General features: G+C 46.5%; 1 protein-coding gene across 1 annotated transcript in view; it reads right to left on the bottom strand.

Moving 5' to 3' along the window:
- Window positions 1–24,475, bottom strand: part of LOC137619534 (nuclear receptor-binding factor 2-like) — a 56,334-nt gene that overhangs the window by 31,153 nt on the left and 706 nt on the right. Inside the window, exons 2-3 of the mRNA XM_068349622.1 lie at window positions 11,103–11,287; window positions 9,877–10,014 (exon numbers count right to left, since the gene is read on the bottom strand). Coding sequence (XP_068205723.1) covers window positions 9,877–10,014; window positions 11,103–11,287 — 323 coding nt within the window. The remainder of the gene's footprint in view (window positions 1–9,876; window positions 10,015–11,102; window positions 11,288–24,475) is intronic.

Below are 24,475 nucleotides of genomic sequence, written 5' to 3'. Positions count from 1 at the left end.
GATAGGTGAAAATCCGCGAAGTATTGACACCATATTTACCTATTTATTTAACATGTATATTCGGACTTTTAAAACCTTCCCTTGTACGTAGTACTGTTAACAAACTACCCTTTAATGTACAGAACACTTAATGCATGTACTACAGTACCCTAAACTAAAACAGGCACAAATATTAAAGGCGATTTTATATCATGCGTTTCCTAAACACCTAAAAAGCACGATAAAAAATGGCAACCAATGTTTTGTTTACATTTATCTCTGATCATAATGAAGAAACAAACTCATTTAGTGTACTGTACACATATATGTATAGGTTAGTTTTTGCATCGATTATATTGATGTATACAGTATGTTGATTTTGTTATTACCAATGTTTTACTTAATTTTCCTTAGGACTTCCAAATGAAATGTTTTTCTTTATGACGCCACCTGAAACGACGGCGTCATAAAGTACGCTCAGTAAACAACCACGCTCAGAACAAAGAAGGCATTTAACGCGCATGATGAAAGTGATAAATAATTATATTTACAGTAAAAGCATTTACAAAATATGTTATTACAAATATTATTTACCGTATCTATATAAAATCATACAGTACATACTGTACGTAGCAAAGCAGGAAAACAATTTACGAGAGAGAGAGAGAGAGAGAGAGAGAGAGAGAGAGAGAGAGAGAGAGAGAGAGAGAGAGAGAGAGAGATTGTTTTACGTACGTAAATGTAAATTTTAAACAAAAAAAATATGATAGGCTTTTAAAACCTTCCCTTTAACTTAATGCATACAGTACTAAACTATAAAACAGACACAAATATTAAAATGTTTAAGTAAAAAATAAAGATTGTTACTGTACTCACCACGAAAGAAGTTCAAGAAAAACTTGAATGATGATGGCGATGAATTTGCTGCACAGTAGAAATGATGATGATGAAGCTGATGATGTCTTCTACTGTGCAGCCAATAATAGTATTTTACGTCTCTTCAGACGGAGGTGTCTTTTCCTGGGACACCTCTTCAACTTCTTCCTGAGACACTTCTTCAATTTCTTCTGAGGGCATTGTGATCGGAAGTTGCTGCCGCTGCTTCTTCTTTCGCAAGAGCATCCTGTAGGGAGCCATGTGTTCATCGATCTTGGTGCAGAATTGTACAGAACGAACCATATCCTCGTCCCACTCTTGCGACATTTCTTTCACCTCATTCGCAAGCTTGCAGAGCTTGGCAAGCCGTTCTAATTTTAAGACCGTTTCTTCGACATTTTCTTGGAACTCTTCCTGTGTTTCACTGTCTTCACTGCCCGATTTCGTCAGGTCTTCGAGGTCTGCGGCCGCGTAACTTCTACTGTCTTTTAACATAGTATCGAGAAGCGTCACCTTCTCAGCAATCGTCATCATCTTTCGGTGCTGTTTAGGCTCACTACCAGCCTTAGTAGAAGCAGAAGGCTTGGGAGGCATTGTACAGTAGGGTTTAACAGAAAGTTCAACTTAAAACAGTCGCACACAGCACAGATTAAACTTCACAAAGTTAAGAACGTCTACTCAGCAATACGCGGAAAGAGAAAGTGAACGATGCAGACCCGCGAGAACTGTGATGCTGGAAGTTGAAGATGCGGGCAAAACACCAATCACAGGCTAGATAACAAAACTTGAGTTTTGATTCGTCATCTATCAGCGCTTGAACCAATCACAACCCGTCTTACAGTACATGGTGCGTTGGTTACTCATAGAAGATGCCCCGCGCATACTGAACGTACGTAGATTAAGTACAAGGGTACCGTAATAATAATAAATAATGATAATAATACTGTACAGTAATAATAATAATAATAATGATTAATAATAATAACAATAATAATTTTATTAACAACAACAACAATAATAATAATAATAACAATAATAATAAAAATTTACGTACGTACGCTATTTTACGCCTCTCTCTCTCTCTCTCTCTCTCTTTCTCTCTCTCTCTCTCGTACGCTTACAGTACTTATTCGAAATGTGATTTTTGCAACAAAGAATATTATTAGATGCAGTACTGTACTACGTACGTATACATACAAAAGATTCATGGAAAAGAAGCACATCCATTACAGTACACACCATTCTAATATGGTATGACTGCATCTGATTTGCGTTTCATGTTCGATTTAATTTTACTACGTACTGAATTATCGTATGATCACATTCTCTTTTCGTGTTTTATTTCTTTCTGTGCTGAATTATATATCATATGTAATGCAATGAACAATCAGTAAGAGCAGATATTACTAATTACAGTATTAATGGAATTACAGGTAACAAAATATCGTATTTGGTTATCTTCAGATTTCGCGGTATTTTCGAATTTTCCGGAAAATCCGCGATATGTATATATATATGGGTTATGGGAAAACCCCGCGAAGTGGTGAATCCGCGATTGTCGAACCGCGAAGTAGCGAGGGTTCACTGTAACTACGTATGAGTAGAAAAAGTTCTAGCGATGAGGAAATGTCCATTCCTTTCAGCCTGAAGGCGAGACATAAGGCTGAGCGATAGCCTTTCACAGCCGAGACTGAAAGGCGTATTTCCTCACGCATATACACGAGGAACTCCGCTATTGTTGGAATAGTGGCATCGAGTGGAGAGATACCCATTCCACGACACCAACCACAGAAGACTTTACACTTTGCCTGATAGACAGCCACTGAAGACTTTCGCAGGTGTCCAGACATCCTGATCGCAACTTGTTGCAAAAATCCTCTCTCAGAGAGGAGATGCTGGATAGTCTCCAGTAGTGAAGCCGTAGTGAACCTATGGCTTTGTGGAAGATGATGGCATGTGGTTGTTTGAGTAGATTGTGTCGTGGAGTGAGTTCTCTTGGTGGCTCCGTTAGGAGTTGCAGGTCCGGGAACCATTCTGCGTGATGTCATAGCAGAGCTATGAGGGTCATTGAAAGATTGACTGATGTTCTGGTCTTGTTGAGTACCCTCCTCATCAGAACGGGGGAAAGGCGTAAACGTCGATGTTGTCCCACCGTTGTTGGAAAGCATCTTGCCAGAGAGCCTTGGGGTCTGGGATGGGGAACAGTACAGCGGGAGCCTGAAGTTCAGGGCCGTTGCGAAGAGGTCCACAGTTAGAGAACCCCACAAAGTCAGGACTTTGTTGGCTACTAGATGATCCAAAGACCACTCGGTACTCACTATCTGAGATGCTCTGCTGAGGTTGTCGGCGAGCACATTCCTTTTGCCCGGAATGAAGCGTGCTGATAGTGGTATCGAGTGGATTTCGGCCCATCTCAGTATCTCTACTGCTAGATGGGATAGTTGCTGCGAAAAAGTACCTCCTTCTTTGTTGATGTAGGCCACTACTGTGGTGTTGTCGCTCATCACCACCACAGAGTGACTTGCCAAGTGCTGTTGGAACTGTTGAAGGGTCAGAAAGACGGCCTTCATCTCTAGGAGATTTATGTGGAGGTACTTTTCTGACTCTGACCAGAGGCCTGAGGTCGTGTGGTGCAGCATGTGGGCCCCCACCCTTTTTTTAAAGCGTCCCAAAACAGCATCAAATCCGGGGGGAGGACGAGAAGACCCACTCCTTTTCGTAGGTTCACGTCAGCCACCCACTACTGGAGATCCATCAATTCCGCAGGTCCCATGGGGATCTGGATGTCTGGGGAGTCGTACGCTTGATTCCACCGGGACTTGACAGGCCAGCGATGAAAGGTGACCGAGGAGACGTAAACACGTCTGAGAAAAGGTCTTGTGACCTTCCTCAGCCTTGCTATCCTGTCGTCTGATGGGAAGGCTTTGTGGCGAGTGGTCTATAATCATGACAAGGTATACCAGTCTTTGAGTGGGAAGCAGTGAAGATTTCTCGACTTACCATGATCCCCAGATCTTGGCAAAGTCTCAGAAGTTTGTCTCGGTGTTGAAGAAGGGTTGACACCGAGTCTGCTAGGATGAACCAGTCGTCCAGATAACGGAGGAGACGGATGCCAATCCTGTGTGCCCAAGATGATACTAGGGTGAACACTCTGGTGAAGACTTGTGGTGCTGTGGAGAGACCGAAGCACAGCACCTTGAACTGGTACTTTCTGTTGTCTAGGCTGAATCTTAAGTACTTCCTTGAAGACGGATGGACTGGGATCTGGCAGTACACGTCCTTTAGGTCCAGCGTCCACATGAAGTCTTGCGGTCTTACTGCTAGTCTGACCGTGTCCGCCGTCTCCATGCTGAACGGAGTTTGTTTGACAAACTTGTTCAGAGCTGAGAGGTCGATAACTGGTCTCTAGCCTCCAGACGCCTTCTGTACAAAAGGAGATCCATCGAGGACCCCTTCTTCAACAGGGTCTGGACTTCTGCCTGAAGGGCTTGCCCCCCTTGCTGATCCCATGGCAAGGGAGTTCAATGACACTGGATTCGTCGTCAGGGGAGGTAGAGATGTTAAGAACGGGACGCGATATCCTAGACTGATCACGGAGATTGTCCAGGAATCGGCCCCGAGTTGCTTCCACCTGTTTGAGCAACTTTGTAGGCATCCCCTCACTGGTGGACATGCAGGGGGACAGCCTATCCTAGTGTTTGCGGCCTCGGCTGCTCCCTCTAGGATTCTTGCCTCCCCTGGAGGACTTTTTGCCTTTCCTTTCTTTGAACAGGAAAAGGCTTAGACACCAAGGTCTTCGCTGCTGTTGTCATCTTAGTGGTCTTGACTGGAGGGGACTGCTATGGTGCTGGAGGCTTATAGGGCTTGGGTGTTAAAGCCCTATGAAGGAGGGAGTCTTGATGAGACTTCCTCCACCTCTCAGCGGCATGTTCTACATCCTTAGGCTCGAACAAGACGGATCCCTTTAGGGAGGAATGTCTGAGCCTATTGGTCTCGGTGCTAGGGACCTTCTGATGGAATCTCTCAGCTACTGCATCCCGACGTTTCAGGATGGTATTTGCCTACAAGTTCGAGACTTGGTGGGCCAGAAACTCGATCGTGCGAGTACCTGAGAGAAGGAAGGTTTCCATAGCTTTCCTGGTACGTTCTTTGGAGAAATCCTCAGAACGTATCAGCATACCTAAGTTCCCCAACCAGATATCGAGCCACGAAGTGGCTTGCATAGAACACTTCGCAACTTTCTCCTGGTTGAGGATCTCGGCTGCCGAGAATGAGACGTGCCGGTTGGAGAGTCTCTCAAGAGGGTCTCCCCTGGTTAGCTCTTCCAGCGAGTGGTGAAGCGGAAGAGCTAAACAAGGCTCCTCAAGGATCTCGAAGTACCTCCTCTGCTGTACGCGAGGAGGTTGGAGGAGCTTGTTGGTGGCACCGGAACGGTTGGAGGAGGACATCTCGGAGAGCTGTTGTGAGATCTTGTCTCTGGTACTCTTAACCCCTTGAGACCAGGGCAGTGCTGCATTGGTCTTGGAGGGTTTCTGAGTATCAAAGACACGGTCCAAGACCGTGTCCTTGCCTTCTCGAGGAGGGATCTCTGGGTCGTAAAACCTGTTGAGAGCCCTCATTAGAGTCAGAACTTGCCAAAACGCATTTTCTGACTCTTGCTGGTCTCCTCCTGCTGTAGGACTTGCAGCGAAGTCTCCTTCTATGGCCAAAGGCTCTTCTTGGAGAGAGTCGTGGACATTTTCTGAGTGGCTAGCTGGCTCCATCCTAGTCCTAGTAGAGGACTTCGGCAATGTTTTGGAGTCCTTAGATTCCTTCCTGGGAAGGATGTAGGACTCCAACATTGACGAGGGTGGCATGTTCCTTTCAATCCCCGACTGAGTAGACCCCTCGGAGCGAGGAGATCCCCCATTGGTGCGATGGGGGAAAGTCTCTCCTCGCGTGATTCCCTTGGGGACGGGAAATCTTCGTCTGAAATGGAAGGAGAGGCAGTCTGAGGAAAAGAAGGAACCTACCTCGAAGGTCTGCGTGGAGTCACTTTCGCCCTTGGGGAAGTGACCGCGTCTGGAACACCTCTTTTTCTCTTCAAAGGGGTAGAAGAAGCCATGGTTCTGCGTCCCAATTCAGAGAAGACAGGCTTGAAAGCCTGCGTTACGGCTCTGATCAGTGCACCGAACCAGGGCTGTTGTCTGACAGATGCGCTGTCAGACATACCCCTTGAAGGGACGGGGATTGAAGGATCCCTGGGAGGAGACCCCATCATTGGTGGGTTCGCCTGTGGTGGCTCTGGGATCCTGGACCCCTCTGGATGTTTCCCTTCTCCCACAATGCGTGGTGGTATGCGCTTGCGGGAAGGGGAATGAGGCGATGGCGACCTTGCCGTGCGTAGTTCAGTAGTCTCGCGTGCGGGAGGATATTGACGCTCGCGCGAGGGAGAATAATGGCGCTCAGGCGAGGGAGAATATCGGGGCTCGCGTGTGCGGGAGACTGTTAGAACACGGGCGCGCGTGCGGGAGACTGTTGGCGCGCGCGCAGGATTAATATGTTGAGTGCGCGGGCGCGTGGTTGAGAGTTCGCGCGCATCTATACCAGCCGTAGGGGGCGCAGGAGAGAGTTCCCGCGCATCTATACCAGCCGTAGGGCGCACGCGCTCAGGAGAAAGATCCCTAGCGCGCGGGCGCGCAGTTGAATCATGTGGAGCGCGCGAGAGAATGTCGGCGCGCATCCTTTGGAGAGGATGGGCGAGCGTACGCAGGGCGTGCGCGCGTATCCTTGCGGATGCGTGCAGGTGAGCGCTGGGGCAATGGTACTGGTTGGCATGGGGGAGAAGCCAGCATTGCTGACTTCCCAGTACTACTACTTTCAGTAGATCGTTGGCGCGCAGGTTTTTCCTGGCGCGTATGATGATGCGCAGCATGGCGCGCAGGAGAGTTGGATGTTGGGTGCGTATGCGCGCGGGCAGAAGACTGATGACGCGCGGGAGAGCGCCATTGCGCAGGAGGTTGATGGCGCGCAGCCGGGCGCGGGCACGTAGGAGAATGTTGGCGCGTAAGCGCACGGCGCGCAGGAGAACATGGGCGCATCTGCGCATGAGGGCGCGCACAGCGCGTGATGGAGCTATGCTCCTGTTCGAGCGTATGCGCGTGTTGGCGCATACGCCCTTGATGCCCTGTGTTAGGGTCTAGTGATGGGGCCTGATGAGCTACTAAGGAGCGTTCGTCAGGTCTCATTGGCGCGTAGCGCATATGCGGTTGGCGCACAATAGCGTGCTTAGGTGGAGCCTTGTTAGGCCCATGTAGAAATGGTGATGGCAGGTCGGCAGGCCTGTCGGATGGAAAGTTGACGTGTCCTTTAAACGGACGACCTTCCACCAAAGGAGATCGCGAACGATCTGCAGAAAGGTCCAGGACCAGTGCAGGAGCAGTGATAGATGATTGGTCTCGAGGCTCCTCTGCGGTGGACTGCATCAAAGATGTTGAACCAAAGAGGCGCCTCCTCACCGCAGGTGAAGGAAGGCCTCTAAGGCGAAGAGGAAGGCGAGCCTTCCGACGAATGCGCCCTCTGGGGGCCGTTGGATCAGCAAGCTGACCTTCTGCAGTCCTCCGAAGAGGAGTCTCTGTAAGTGAACTCCCCAGAGGGAGAGAAACACTAGCAGGAGAGACTGACAATGGACTTAGTTTCTCCCTCGTAGGTTGAACAGGAACGGGAGAAACCAAGCCGTCAGCTACTGTACAGTTTGCAGAGGCAAAGGTGATGGGTGATGCCGCATTGGATACCTCTGATACCACGACGTCGACAAGAGACAGAGGATCAACCTCTGACGGTGACGACGATTGCTTGACAGCGGCACCCAATCGGATGTAGTTAAGCAAAACCTCCTTGGAGGGCGAACCCGTAAGCCCCAAGGAGGGAGAGGTGGAGCTGCTTCACTAGGGGAAGCAACGTCATCTCTCGAGTCCCAAGGCTGGTAAACAAAACATCGGTCTACGCTACCACTCGACGGTCTCTCGAAAGAGACCGACCGAGTGGGAGCTTCGGTGGAGGTTTGGACAACGGAAGAAAAGGCCTTGGGTTTTTCTCCTTTCAAAGAAACCTTCGAAGGAGAAATATCCCGTTTGGCCTTCTTCTTCCGTCGTCGCGAAAACCTCTCCCACTGGGAGGTAGACCACTCCCTACACTTGTTGTTACTATCACACCGTTGGCCCCTACAAGAAGGACAAAGGGCATGAGGATCAGTCTTGACCGCCGACATGAATGTTCCACAGGGGCGGTCGGGAAACCCAGGCCAGGTGCGCATGATCGCAGAGGCCAACTTCACATGTACAGAACTAGAAAAAGAAAAGACAAAAGCAATTAAATGGCTACTAAATGATGGCGAGGATGAGAGCAGACACGTCCGACCACCATCCGAGCCGAGAGCAAAGTGAGCTCAAGCACAGGTGTGTGAGGGGGGGGGGGGTTAGCAAGCTACCGTCCCCTACCCCAGCTAACTAGCCGTGTGGGTAGTAAACCTTAGTTAAAAATTAATGGCTCGTCATTTCAGCTACGCCGAAAATAATACCCCTATTAAATAGCGTGGTTTGTATTCCAGTTACAGAACAACTAACCACTTCGCCTGGTAGACTGCCTCAGTAGATCTCCTGGGGTGTCCAGCCATTCTTTATGCAACCGGTTGGGAAAAGCCTCTCTGTATGAGGAGGTGCTGGATAGTCTCCAGGCGTGAAGTCGAAGTGAAGCTATGGCTATGTGGAAGATGTTGGCATGTGGTTGTTTGAGGAGGTCGTGTTGTCGGGGGAGCTCCCTCGGGATCTCCGTGAGGAGATGCAGAGGGTCTGGGAACCATTCTGCGTGATGCCATAGCGGAGCTATGAGGGTTATTTGCAAGTTGTTGCTTGCTCGTACCTGGTTGAGGACTTTTCTTATCAGACAGAACAGGGGAAAGGCGTAAACATCCAGGTTTATCCACCGTTGTTGGAAAGCATCTTGCCAAAGAGCTTGGGGATCCGGGACTAGGGAGCAGTACAACGGGAGCCTGAAATTCAGGGCCGTTGCGAACAGATCCACTGTCGGGAACCCCACAAAGTCAGGACTTTGTTGGCTACCGGAGGATTCAAAGACCACTTGGTGTCAAATATCTAAGTCGCTCTGCTCAGCTTGTCCGCTAGCACATTCCGCTTGCCCTGGAATGAAGCGAGCTGATAGAGTCATCGAGTTGTCTTCTGCCCATCTGAGTATCTCTACTGGCAGATGGCACAGCTGCTGCGAAAAGGTACCGCCCTGTTTGCTCAGATAAGCTACTACCGTTGTGTTGGCAGTGGGCCTAGACTTTTGCTAAAAAGGAAGACAGCAGCTGTCCTCTTAATTGCTTTTTACGACACACAGAATATACGGTGGTAGTATTCCTATAACCCCTGTTGTAAACAAGTGTACACAGACAATGAGAGAACAGATTAGTGCATCACTTAACTACCTTGTTAACAAGCTTCAGCAACCAAGCCAGTTAGCATTAGTGTTAGTATATTTCTAGGAACAAAGCAAGGTTGAAAAACACACAGCCTTCAATGTGTTTTACAGCATTTCAAGCAAGCCATGTTTTCTAGACTTGGAGTACACTTCATTATGTAATCAAATGTAAATAAAGCCAATGAATTTTTGCTTTCTCTATGCAGTGCTAAATACCTTGGTAAAAACTAAGAATATTAACTAAATATATATTTATTTCTTATCTGTCAGGTATATTAAAAACTTCAAAGTATGTCTTATAATATTACATAACGTATAATGTACATAATCTCAACATGTAGTAAAGTTAAGGAGTCTGATAAGGAAAAGAGAATTAAAAAGGGCTCTCATTGATTATCTAAGCAATCTAAAATTTTAACTGATGAGAAAGAATAAGTACTAGTTCAACAATTACCAGACAGATTCTAATGAACAATAATTGCACTAGTTCATTCAATCACAGTAAAGTACTAATTTCAATTGAATCATTTCCCCAAAACAAGTAATGTTTAACGAACTTACTTTGTCAATTCCAAAGTTATAGCCTGCAATCTTTTGGACGGGTGAGCAGTAAGATTTCCAATATTATTCCCGCTGCCAAGCTTCAATCTCTGGTTTTCCATTGCCTTGGCATACTTCTCTCGTTGTTTGCTCCTGAACCTATGGGAAAAAAAAAAATCTTAGTATACAGTGCTTTTCTAGTTCTGTTAAAAATTACGTTTTTGGTGCTATAAAGGGTTCAGATTTATATTTCTACAGCACAATAAGTATCAAAATAGGCTGAAAGTAATCATTATTGTAGAATACTGATACTATTTTGTTATGAATCTTCAACTGTTCAAATGACTTGTTGCCCAATTAAAGTAAATATATAGTCCTGTAATAGGCAGCTTGAACCTCACATTGAGTTGCCCTTGCGATAAGACTTCTATCCCACAGGGAAAGAAAACGGAAAACAATCATAATTGAACTGATTTTATAATATAGATACAACTACATACTGTCTTGTTTATACAGTATAAAACTTTGACTCCTATTAAAAAAGGAATGATACATAATTCAACAATGTTTGAATATACACTGCCATAACGATTCGAAACCTTCAAGACTATACGTGAAAAAGTGCTGTATTTGAATAATCTTTCTGTTATAAATAATGAAAGATATTTCTAGATCACAGTAAATCTTATGTATGACAGATAAACGTTTAATGATAGCAGGGCACCAGTTGACATTTATATGTAGGCAAGAACAAGATAGTTCTACTGTGATCCAGGCTAAATAGAAGAAACTCCATGGGAATAAATGCTTAAACTTTCTCAATATGGACAACCAGTGTCCAAAGTGTTCTGCTCAGATCAAGTATCCTTTTATGTCTAGGTTAAGTATGGGTATCCTGCGATGTGTTGTTGTGCGGCCTCCTAGACTCTCTAGGTTACTATTTTTATATGCTATTTCTATCAGCAATCATCATTATCATTAGGAAATAATGAAAGAGATGTCAGTTTCATATAAACTTTCACAGAAAGACAATTAAAACAAGGAAGAATTTGGAAAAATAATCAGTATACAGTATTAGGCAAGTAAAAATTTTGCATATAGTGGGCATATTATCAAGCAACTCTCACTCCCTCGGATACTGTACAGTATAGTTAAACGTGGCCCCTAGCTGATGAAATGTTGCCTAAAATCATCTACTGCTTTATAACATCATAAACATTGCATTATCGTATCTTCTTCAGACGTACCTTATGACCTCCTGCTGACGTAAATGGAAACTATGTTGAAGATTTATGCTCTGCTGTGCAAGGGGGCTATCCGATAAGGTAAGCGCCTCGGTCAATAACTCGGCTGCGCGCCTATGACAGTCCACAGCCTCCTCAAGCCTTCCACCTCTCAAACAAGCTTCAGCACGGCGCTGTTCCCTATGGGCCTGGAGGATAGATAGTCATTTTACCAAAAGTACTTCTCTAATACATATCACAGTGCACGTACAGTAACTATTAATTCCTACGGAAAGCATCACATTTGACAAACTTAACATCATTCAAAGTTTTATACCAACAATTTATACCTTCAACGACATTCTTTCTTCAAGAGATACTGTACAGTATACAATAAATATGACAAATTTGTAGATAATTTGTATTTTTCCAAACTATAAAACCTTAGCTATTTAATAGGGGTATTACTTTCGGCGTAGCTGAGATGACGCACCAGTAAAATTTAGCGAGGGTTAACCACGCATACCGCTAGTTAGCGGGGCTAGGGAAGGGTAGCTTGCTACTGGCCCCCCTCACACACCTGTGATTGAGCTCACTTTGCTTGGAGGTAGGACTTCAAGGGGGATAGGGCTGGCGGGTAAGTTTGTTTAAATAGCTAAGGTTTGTATAGTTAGGAAAAATACAAATTATCTATGAATTTGTCATTTGTTCCGTAACTGGAATACAAACCACGCTATTTAATAGGGGTAACTCACCCATTAGATAGGGTGGACGTCCCAGCCAATCTGGCTTTTGGCTTTACCCGGAAGCTCCTTATCCGAGTATGTCAGTACTAAAAAATAAGGAGTCCCTGCACCTCGCTAAAACCTTGCTACGCATGGTCCGCGGCCTACACAAGCTGTGTGTTGAGGTATATAGAAGTGTGACTGTCCAGGTAAAGTTATTCGAGTTTTTTAGAAGGAAAAACTGTGTAACTAGGACTTTCCCAATACCACCTCGCCAGGGCATGGGGACGCAAAAGTATTAGTCTTAATATTAGGTACACAAGGGAGCATGGTTTACCTGCAGTGGTTTGAGGTCAGCTGTGTAGAGAACCCAGGATGCTGCTTTCCCCTAGAGAGGGGAGGATGAAGAAAAGGATAACAATGCCCTCAACCTTCTGCTACTTGTCCAATAAGGAGCTTGAGGTTTTAAACCAGCTGTTGTGCAGCCACCACAGGACCGATAGAGAACGTACCGAGTCTCCTGTGGGCCACCTCTTGCAGGTAGTGGGATATGAAAGTGGTCTGACGATTCCACACCCGAGCTTGAAGAACCTGCGTCACTGAGAAGTTTCTCTTGAATGCCAGGGACGTAGCTACGCCCCTGACATCATGAGCTCTGGGGTGACGAGAAGGAGGAGGGTCTGGATTCAATGCATGGTCTATGACCTTGCGAATCCATGCTGAGATAGTGTTCTTGGTGACCCTCCTCTTGGTCCTTCCTGTGCTGACGAATAGAGCAGGCACACAGGGACTGGCTGCGGCTGTTCTCTTAAGATACAGCCTCAAACTCCCCACTGGGCATAGTAAGAGATGGTCTGGGTCATCTGTTACAGAACGGAGACTAGAAATCCGGAAGGAGTCGAATCGTGGATCAGCTACTCCCGAGTTCTGAGTATTAGCAATAAACTCAAGGATGAAGCTGAACTTTACCTCTCCCCATCCCCTTGAATGGGCGATGTCATATGAGAGACCATGAAGTTCACCGACTCGTTTGGCTGAAGCCAAAGCTAGCAGGAACACCGTCTCAAAAGTCAGGTGGCGATCGGTAGCCTGGTGTAACGGTTCATAGGGAGGTCTATTAAGAGACCTGAGAACTCAAACCACGTTCCATGGGAGAGGTCTCACTTCTGACTGAGGACAGGTAAGTTCATAACTCCGTATGAGTAAGGAAAGTTCTAGCGATGAAGAAATGTTCATTCCTTTCAGTCTAAAGGCGAGGCTTAAGGCTGAGCGATAGCCTTTTACTGCCGAGACTGACAGACGCATTTCTTCATGCAAATACACGTGGAACTCCACTATTGCTGGAATAGTGGCATCGAGAGGAGAGATACCCCTTCCACGACAACAAACACAGAAGACTTTCTACTTTGCCTGCTGATGACTTATGCAGGTATCCAAAAATCCTAGTCGCAACTTGTTGCAAAAATCCTCTCCGAAAGAGGAGATACTGGATAGTCTCCAGGCGTGAAGTTGTAGCGAAGCTACGGATTTGTGGAATACGTTGGCATGTGGTTGTTTAGGTAGATTGTGTCGTGGAGGGAGTTCTCTTGGGGGGCTCCGTTAGGAGCTGCAGAAGGTCCGGAAACCATTCTGCGTGATGCCATAGCGGAGCTATGAGGGTCATTGAAAGATTGACCGATGTTCTGGCCTTGTTGAGTACCCTCCTCATAAGACAGAACGGGGGAAAGGCGTAAACGTCAATGTTTTTCCACCGTTGTTGGAATGCATATTGCCAGAGAGCCTTGGGGTCTGGGACTGGGGAACAATACAGCGGGAGCCTGAAGTTCAGGGCTGTTGCGAAGAGGTCCACAGTCGGAGAACACTACAAAGTCAGGACTTTTTTGGCTACTTGATAACCAAAGACCACTCGATACTCACTATCTGAGATGGTTTGCTCAGGTTGTCGGCGTGCACATACCTTTTGATTGGAATGAAGCGTGCCGATAGTGGTATCGAGTGGATTTCGGCCCATCTCAGTATCTCTACTGCTAGATGGGATAGTTGCTGCGAAAAGGTACCTCCTTGCTTGTTGATGTAAGCCACTACTGTGGTGTTGTCACTCATCACCACCACAGAGTGGCCTGCCAGGAACTGTTGGAACTGTTGAAGGGCCAGAAAGACGGCCTTCATTTATAGGATATTTATGTGGATGTACTCTTCTGACTGACCAGAGGCCCGAGGTCGTGTGGTGCAGCCCGTGGGCCCCCACCCTTTTTTTTTGAAGCGTCTGAGAACAGCATCAAATCCGGGGGAGGACGAAAAGATAGACTCCCTTTCGTAGGTTCTCGTCTGCCACCCACCACTGGAGGTCCGTCAGTTCCGTAAATCCCATGGGGATCCGGATGTCCAGGGGAATTGCAAGTCTGATTCCACCGGCACTTGAGTTGCCACTGGAGGGATCTCATCCTGAGACGACCATTAGGAACTAGATGGGCCAGCGATGAAAGGTGACCAAGGAGACGTAACCACGATTGGGCTGGAAGTTCTTCTTATCTAAGAAAAGGTCTTGCAACCTGTCTGAGCCTTGTTATCCTGTCGTCTGATGGGAAGTATTTGTGGAGATTGGTGTCTATAATCATGCCTAGGTATACCAGTCTCTGTGTAGGAAGCAGGGATGACTTCTCGAGATTTACCATGATCCCCAAATCTTGGCAAAGTCTCAGAAGTTTGTCTCGGTGTTGACGAAGGGTTGACACCGAGTCTTCTAGGATTAGCAAGTCGTCCAGATAACGGAGGAGACAGATGCCAATCCTGTGTGCCCAAGATGACACTAGGGCAAACAATCTGGTGAAAACTTGAGGTGCTGTGGAAAGATCGAAGCACAGCACCTTGAACTGGTACTTTCTGTTGTCTAGGCTGAATCTTAAGTACTTCCTTGAAGACGGATGGACTGGGATCTGGAAGTACGCGTCCTTTAGGTCTAGTGTACACATGAAGTCCTGAGGTCTTACCACTAGTCTGACTGTGTCTGCCATCTCCATGCTGAACGGAGTTTGTTTGACAAACTTGTTCAGGGCTAAGAGGTCGATAACTGGTCTCCAGACGCCTTTCTTACAAGAAAGAGTCGACTGAAGAAGACTGGGGACCCGTCGAGGCCCTCTTGGAGAGCGCCCTTCTTCAACAGGGTCTGGACCTCTGCCCGAAGGGCCTACCCCCTTGCCGATCCCATGGCAAGGGAGTCAATTGACACTGGATCCCTGGCCAGGGGAGGGAGACATGTTATGAGCGGGACGCGATATCCTAGACGAATCACGGAGATTGTCCAGGAATCGGCTCCGAGTTGCTTCCACCTGTCTGAGCAACTTTGTAGGCATCCCCCACTGGTGGAAACGAGGGGAACTGCCATCCTAGTTTTTGCGGCCTCGGCCGCTCCCTTTAGGATTCTTTCCTCCCCTGGAGGACTTTTTGCCTTTCCTGTCCTTGACAGGAATGGGCTTATTAGACACTGTTGTCTTCGCTGCTGGTTTCGTCGTCACGGTCTTGGTTGGACAGGACTGCTGAGGTCCTAGAGGTTTATAGGGCTTGGATGTCAAAGCCCTATGGAGGAGGGAGTCTCGATGAGACTTCCTCCACCTCTCAGCAGCAAGTTCCACGTCCTTAGGCTCAAACAGGTGGGCCCCCCAAGGGAAGAATGTCTGAGCCTATTTATCTCGACGCTGGGGACCTGTTGGTGTTTGCCCACAAGTTCGAAACTTGGTGGGCAAGAAACTCAATCATGCGAGTGCCTGAGAGGAGAAAGGTCTCCATTGCCTTCCTGGTACGCTCCTTGGAGAAATCCTCGGATAGTACCAGGATTCCAAAGGTCCCTAACCAGATGCCCAGCCACAAAGTAGCTTGCGTCGCATATTTAGTGACCTTTTCCTGGTTAAGGACTTCGACCGCTGAGATCGAGACCTGCCGGGTGGAGAGTCTCTCAAGAGGGACTCCCCTGGTTAGCTCTTCCAGAGAGTGGTGAAGTGGAAGAGCTGAACTGGGCTCCTCCAGGATCTCAAAGTACCTCCTCTGCTGTACACGAGGATCCGGGAGGAGCTTGTTCGTAGAGCCGGCACGGTTGGGGGATGCAAACTCGGAGAGCTGTTGGGCGATCTTGTCCCTGGTACTCTTCAACCCCTGAGACCAGGGCAGGGCTGCACTGGTCTTAGAGGGTTTCTGAGTGCCGAACACGTGGTCTAAGACCGTGTCCTTGTCCTCTCGAGGGAGTATCTTTGGGTCGGAAAACCCGTTGAGAACCCTCACTAGAGTCAGAACCTGCCAAAATGCTTGTTCTGACTCTTGTTGCTCTCCTCCTGATGTTGAACTCGAAGCGAAGTCTCCTGTCCCCAAGAGCTCTTCTTGGGGTGAGTCACGGACATTCCTCGAGTGGCTAGCTGTCTCCATTCTAGTAGTCCTGGTGGAGGACTTTGGCAGAGTCTTGGAGTCTTTGGACTCCTTCCGAGGAAGGAGGTAAGACTCTAACATCGAAAGCCTGAGTGTTGTGTCCCTCCCGATCTCTGACTGAGGGGAACTCTCCGCGAGAAAGGAGGTTTCCTCCAAAAGTGGAATGGAGGAGTGCCTCTCCTCACGCAATTCCCTTGGTGAAGGATGGTCTTCATCAGACAGGAAGGGAGAGTATCCATGGGGAGATACTGGAGGGACTAGCCTTGATAGTCTGCACAGAATCAGCATCACCCTCGGGGAAGTGACCGAGTCGGAAACTCATCTTTTCCTCTTCAAAGGGGTAGAGGAAGCCATAGTTCCATGTCATGAGTCCAGAGCTATAGGCTGCTCTGACGAACGGCCGGACAGGACAGGCTTGAATGCCTGTGTTACAGCACTGACTAAGGCACTGAACCAAGGCTGCTGATTGACTGATGCACTGTCAGACAGATCCCCTGAAGGGAAAGGGACCGATGGTTCCCTACGAGGACTCACCATAATAGGTGGTTCTGCCTTAGAAGGCAGTTTAGAGATCCTGAACCCCTCTGCTGGTGCTTGTTTCCCTTCTCCCACAAGGCGCGCTGGAATGCATTTGCGGGGAGGGGAATGAGGAGATGGTGACCTTGCCAGGTGTAGTTTCTGCGCCCGTGCCAGTTAGCGCGTGCGCGGAAGAATATTGGCACATGCGCACAGGAGAATATTGGCGCGCGCGGGTGCGTCGGAAAGTATTGGCGCGCGTGAGCAGGAGAAAACTGGCGCGCCGGCGAGTGGTGGAATGTGTGCATGTCTTGGTGCGTGCGCGCGGGAGAGACCTGGCCCACAGGAGAGCGCTGATGTCTAGGAGAGCGCTGGATTGCGCGTGTTGATTTACCTGCAGTTTGATGGCGCGTGCGCGCAGTAGAGTGATGGTGCGTCAGTGAGTGTTGGCGCTCAGGAACTCGTTGACGCGCAGGTGAGTACTGGCGCGCGGGAGCGAGCTGGTGCGCAGGAGAGTGCTGGCGCGCAGGAAAGCGCTGGCGCGTAGGCGCAGGGTGCGCAGAAGATTACCGACGCGCAGGAGATCGTGGGCGAGCAGGAGAGCGCAAGTGCGCAGTAATGCGCTGGCGCGTGGGCGACCCTGGGCGTGTGAGTGCAGGATGCACAGGCGAACGTGGGCACAGGGGCGCAGGGCACGCAGGAGAGCGTTGACGCGCGGGCTCATGATCTTGCTGCCGTCTATGAGGGCGAGCAGGTGAAGGGGTACGCCGAAGCGCTGTAGAGTGCTGACGCGCAGTCTGACGAACTGCTGGTGAGCACTGATGTCCTGTGGGTTGGCGAGCTGCATGGCAATGGCGCGCAGCTGCGCACTTTGGTAGAGCCTTAAGAGGCTTTACCGATGACAGGAACGGTGATGGAAGGTCGGCAGGTCTGAAGGGTGGATGGTCAGGAACTGGGATGTGCCCTTCGTAATGGCGAGCATCCACCAATGGGGATCGCGAACGATCTGCAGAGAGGTCCACGACCGAAGTCACAGGACTTGTAGTAGGAGCAGTGATGGTCGATGGTCAGATGACTGCAGCGGAGGCTCCTCTGCAGGGGACGGCTGCGACGACAAAGCAGACGAACCAAGGAGGCGCCTCTTCGCCGATGGTGAAGGGAGACCTCTAGGGCAAAGTGGAGGGCGAGCTTTCGACGAAGGCGCCCTTGGGGGCCGTTGGATCAGCAAGCTGACCGTGTGCCGCAGCAGTCCTCCGAAGAGGAGTCTCTATGAGTGAACTCCCCCAAGGGAGAGAAACACTCGCAGGAGAGACAGACGTTGGACTTAGTTTCCCCCTCGAAGAATGTTCAGGAACGGGAGAAGCTAAGTCGCCAGCAACAGCTGGGGAATCTGTAGGGGCAGAGGAGTCGGATGACATTAAGTGTGATACCTCTGACACTACAACGTCGACGAGGGCCAGATGATCTACCCCTGACGGCGACGATGAATGCTGAACAGAAGCACCCATTCGGATGAACTGCAGCAAAGCTTCCTTGGAGGGCGGACCCGTGAGCCCCAAGGAAGATCAAATCTGCAACAAAGGGGTTAGTGACAAGGCCTCACCCGGGGGGAGAGGTGGGGCCGCTTCCCTAGGGGAAGCAACACCATCTCTCGAGGACCGGGGTTGGCCAACATTAACTTGGTCTACGCTACTACTTGACGGTCTCTCGTAAGAGGTCGAATGGGTAGGAGCTTCGGAGGAGGATCGGGAGACAGAAGAAAAGGCCTTGGGAAGGGACCTTCGAAGGAGAAATATCCCGCTTGGACTTCTTCTTCCGCCGTCGCCCAAACCTCTCCCACTGGGAGGAAGACCACTCCCTACATTACACTTATTGACCTCTGCATAAAGGACAAAGGGTGTGAAGATCTCTCTCCATCGCCGACATAAACGTTCCACAAGGGCAGCCGGAGAGTCCACGTCAAGTGCGCATGGTCGCAGAAGTCAACTTCACAAACACACACTAGAGAAAAGAAAAAGCAAAAAGTCATTAATGGCTACCAATATACGGCGAGTTTGAAGAGCGGCAACGTCCGTTCACCATCCGAGCCGAAAGCAAAGTGAGCTCAATCACAGGTGTGTGAGGGGGGGTAAGCAAGCTACCCTCCCCTAACCCCGCTAACTAGCGGTGGTTAACCCTCGTTAAATTTTAATGGCTCGTCATTTCAGCTACGCCGAAGGTAATACCCCTATCAAATAGCATGGTTTGTATTCCAGTTACGGAACAAATCTTAATTGTAGTAAACTTTAAAGGAGGAAAATTTTCTTACATTTTCCCTAACAGTCCTACTTTTGGGTCTATCTAAAGATGTTTCTACCATATTCAATGCCAAATTACAACATTGTAAAATGTGGACAGCAATTAAAACTGAAGAAATACTAATCCTGTTCAACACAATTTGGCTAACTGCAGAATTAATAATAAATATAAAATACAGGAATCCCATCAGCACCTGAAAACCAAGAAGTCAGTTAAATCGTTAAAGCAGATGACTGAAAAAAGAATGCGGCAACTTTGAAAAGGAGAAAAGATACCATTTACCAGCCAACCAACCTTGTGCATGTCCTTTTCTGAACTAAGGTTGGCAAAGGTACCCGGAAAAAGTTTAAGACAGACATTAATATTTCTCCTCCTAGATTCCAAGGAAATTTCTCTTTCACATCCTAAGGATTTAGACATTCTAATCAATCCTACCACAGACCAAGAAACTCTTGTTTCACACCCAAGCTATTTAGACGGTACCTTCCATCCGCCTACAGACCAAATTAACTCTCCTTCCACACAATGAGCTATTTAGACAGGGAAGTTTGTATGATGATGGCCCAGCAGCATAACTCTTATATTTAACCCTATTGCAAACCTGTACAAAATAAAAATGGTTCAGAAGGTTCCAAATACCCCCCAAATAAGTACTTCTCAGAAAGATAAAGAATTCTTTTGAAAATCACCAAAATTGCCTTAAAATTTATGAATCCACTGAGTTCTTTCCACTGATGTACCTTCTGCTTCCGTAGTTCCTAGAATTCATTACAGATAACATTTTGGTCAATACAGCAGTACTTTAGCGGCCACCTATTGAACTAATCGGCAAGTGCGATAATTTGAAATTACCCAATCGGATCCAGCTTGACCTTGGAAACTTCCGGTGGGCATTTTCTTATCAAATCAGAATTCAATAATTCCCAAATTCAAACAAGGTAATGCGAGCATTAAGTAAGGTGCGGCAATACTCGTTCTTAGCAGCCCAGCCATGAAGATGGCAACATATACCTGATCCAATAGAGACCTAGTCTTGTCTATTTTACAAGGGTGATTCATTTACCCTTCAAAGGGAGTTTACTTCATATTCTTTTATGGACTGCTTGGTGACTTACACACCATTGTACAAAGTGTTCTAATGGTGAAATGTGGTATTCTTAAGACAGGAGATAAACTCACAATAGCAAGGACAATTTGTTAGCATTGTACAAACCGTTTGTGCCAAAGAAAGATTGCAATAAATTGTGGAAGTTTTCTGAATGATCTAAATTCACATATAATAGCATGTTCTGTATATAATATTCCTCAAAACGTGATTGGCACACTGTGATTCCCCATCTGTTCAACTAAGCATTTCCATAAGTCCTATTATGTCGTGTCTGCCCAACATAAAAAAGAGGAGGGTGTCCATTGGAAAGAACGTGATAAAATCTGCCGGTTCTGACCTCAGCAACTTTAAATAATTTACGTAGATATATTTGTTGACATCAACATTATGTAAATTACATTGAACCAAGTGATTTAGATAATTAAGATAATGTTAAAATACTCACCTGTGCAGCACACCATGTACTGCTTACTAGAACAGAGGAACGGTGAGATATTTATAAATTGTGAGCAAAGCAAGCCCCGACGGAGCATAACCTAGTTGAACTAAGTGATTAATATTAAATTAATAATTAAAACAGTGCCATTATACTCGCCCATATGGCTTATTCATGTAATGCAATATGTACTGCTTACCAAAACAGAGGCAGTGAAATAACGTTAAATTGCAAGCAAAACGAGATACGTCTGAGTAAAAACCACTCAGCGACCTTGTAGTGTTAACTCTGCAGACCAATATACCTGGGTTTTGCATTACAGTACTGTACTACGGCCTCAGCTATGAATGCCAAGCAAATGGGAAAGAAATTCCCATTTTCTATGCATGCTAGAGCCCTGGGCCATCAACATACAAAAGCCCCTTTTAGACATTACCTTCCATCCACCTACAGCCCAAGGAAACTCGTTTACCACGCCCAGAGGAACTTACACGTTACTATCCATCCTGCTACACTACAAGGAAACTCTCTTTCCACACCCTGAGCTATTTCGATGTTATCTTCCACCGACCCGCAGCTCAAGAGCAATCTTCAAAATTGGGGTGACTTGGTTAGACAATATTTGCCAATGCTAAAAGCTCTAACATGCGTATACCACATCAATTCAAGCATTCTTACTAAAATACTTGTGGGTTGAGTAAAAGCATAATGGGTAAATCACTCAATTTTCTGATATAAAGTAGAAAGACAATACAATTAGATATCAGTATCTAACATTACCTGTAGGTGTTTAAAAGTTAGGAAAACCGTATGATGAGTTACGCTTGACTCACTGGGCTGGTAAATCTCGATTTTGTCTTTATACGGTAGATAACATTCCAATGATCTATCATTAAGGTTACTTGAATTGCTTTATATACAGTATAGTAATTACTTAATCTTCCACTTTAGAAAGTCTTCCCTTAACAGCTCCCAGCAGTTTCGAGGTCTGCTATTGGGCAGCGAGTCAATGGCACACAAACAGCAGTGACTTGGGTATATTTTTACCTTTGCACCATTTGGATTCTTCAGTTTTAGTAAATGGAAATCCACTCGATGAGTAAAGGCAATGTATCCTACAACTTGGTAAAACTTGACTTGGTAAAACCAGTGAGTCAGTTGCCGACAAACAGAACGGACTTGGTAAAACCAGTAAGACAGTTGCCCACAAACAGAAGGGGCTAGGGTATATCTTTACTTTTGCACCATTTGGCTAAAGGACAACTCGCTAGCTTTACCACATACAGTACCTTTGGTTTGTGGGCAACTAACTCACAGGTTTTACTAAGTCATTTCTGTTTGTTGGCAACTGACTCACTGGTTTTACCAAGTCCCTTATGTTTGTGGGCAACTGACTCACTGGTTTGACTCACTGGTTTTACCAAGTCCCTTATGTTTGTGGGCAACTGACTCACTGGTTTTACTAAGTCCCTTCTGTTTGTGGGCAACTGTCTCACTGGTTTTAGTAAGTCACTTATGTTTGTGGGCAACTGATTCACTGGTTTTACAAAATCCCTTCTGTTTATGGGCAACTGACTCACTGGTTTTACCAAGTCTCTTCTGTTTGTGGGCAACTGACTCACTGGTTTTACTAAGTCCCTTCTGTTTGTGGGCAACTGTCTCACTGGTTTTACTAAGTCCCTTATGTTTGTGGGCAACTGACTCACTGGTTTTAACAAGTCCCTTATGTTTGTGGGCAACTGTCTCACTGGTTTTACTAAGTCACTTCTGCTCATGTGCAGTCGACTCACTGGTTTCACCAAGTCACGGTAAATCTTTTGAATATTACAATAAATGTTTGGAGAAAATAAGACGATTACCTTGCGTATTTTGTGATGTTTTGAATGATTTTGGTAATGATTTCTGGCAAAAAAACAATAGTTTTCAAGTTAAGGTGGATTGACTACCATACCTTTGAACACTTTAAATTACGTGAACCAGTCAATTTTATTTTACTTAAAAAATACTTGTTCACACGTCGGGGACACAGGGTCGCACTGGGTAAGGAGAGAGTGTCGAGATGTTATCGCGACGCGACCAGAGAACTTACTGGGGATCGAGACCTGAGCAAGCATGCTCTCTGACCCGGGGTCGCCTCAGGGGGCGTATCACTCCGCCAGAGGTTACCCCGCATAGAAGTACGGTAAACTACACAAAACTCTGGTCGGTTGGGAGGAGATCCCCAGATACTCCTAAGAAAGTAGTTCGAGGTAAGTACTTCGTGTTGGAATAAATACTTGTTCACACTTTGTTTCCGGCAGTCATCGTCATAAAACTATTCATCGTAATAAAAAACAATACCGTAATCAAAACCCAATAATAGTTAAGAAACACTATCAAAACACTGGAGCTTCTGTTTGCCTGGCCTTCTGTACACCGAAAAAGTTTTTCCAATCACATTTCCTATGGAATCATTTGTAGCTATGCTTATTGTACCAAGAAAACCTGCTTACTTGAATGAGCGTATTCTGTATGTTGGTACGCCAAATTAACAATAATTTGATTATTTATTGGATTTTGCTCCACTGTAGCTCATTTTGCTTGCAATTTTTACACTATTTCAATGCTCATATGCTCTGGCAAGTGAAACATGCTTCATTAGCGTATAAGCCCCGTGGACTTGTATCTACAATTGTTTATATTTTTGCTTTAATTCAGGTCAACAGACATATGTTCCAAATTCAATCCTGGCAGTGTATGACGACAGCCATGCCCCGTAAGTTCCATAACTTCCTTATTTTCAGCCCTATTGCTATGAATACAGCAGTCATAGCAGGTTGTAGGGAGCATTAGCCCACCCTGTTAGGTGAATGGGTAAGAACATGGCTTGTAGGTTAGGTTAGGTAATACTCTACGAACACGAGAGGTTGTCCGTCATTATACAAAGGCCTCCAATCTTGCTCGATGTAAGATGATAAAACCGAAAAGACGACAAAATGAATCACATTTATATTATACTTGAAAATGTTGTATTATTGACTGAATAACACCATTAATATACAAACTTAACAAAGGGGGTGAATATACACTTAACAAAAGGATGAGTTTAAAGAAATGAGTTGTAGCTTTGCACTCTAGCACATGTTCGAACATTGGACTTGGCTGTCATTTCCCATTCTGAGACTAAACACGGTATATTAAACACCACGTTTCTACACAATCATTAGCAAGCTTTAATATCATCGGGGTCTCTGTATATCAGCGGCCAGTTCCTCCAGCATGCATAGAAAATGGGAATTTTCTTACAATTTTCTAGTCCGTTCCTCTGCAAAACCTCTACACAAGAACACCGCCTAACCTAACCTACAAGCCCTGTCTTTGCCTACTTACCTTATGTGGGGAGGGAGGTAATGCCCTCCGGCGACCCCGCATACACTGCCGTATACTTAGCCAGCCGTCACCACGCATACAAGTGGCCGCTACCAAGCATAAAACCCCAAATTGCACATTCCGATTTTGAAAACGGAGCCTTTGTATGTCAGCGGCCAGTTCCTCCCTTGTGGATTAAAATTGGACGTGAACTAACCTCAACTTTTCCCTTAACCTATCCTACAAGCTGTGTCCTTACCTACTTGCCAAACAGGGGGGGGGGGGGTTAACTGCGAACCCTCTTCCAATGCCGTATTCTAAGTTAGCCACTATCATACGCGCTGGTGGCCGCTATTATACATATCATCTCTTGTAAACAAACAAGAGGTTTAGATGAAACATCGGGCCGTATATTCTGTTCGAATATTTACCCTAAGGTTCCCCACCTAACCTATCGTAGGACCCGTATCCTTCACCAAGGGTGGGGTGGGTTACATATTAATGCAGTCTCACTACTGTATTTTTTAAGCTTTTCCTCTCCTAACAAAAT

The sequence above is a fragment of the Palaemon carinicauda genome, chromosome 26 (genome assembly GCF_036898095.1).
Source record: "Palaemon carinicauda isolate YSFRI2023 chromosome 26, ASM3689809v2, whole genome shotgun sequence".
Taxonomy (NCBI): Eukaryota; Metazoa; Arthropoda; class Malacostraca; order Decapoda; family Palaemonidae; genus Palaemon; species Palaemon carinicauda.
Note: the sequence above shows the minus strand (reverse complement) of the source record. Positions and strands in the feature narration are given on the sequence as shown.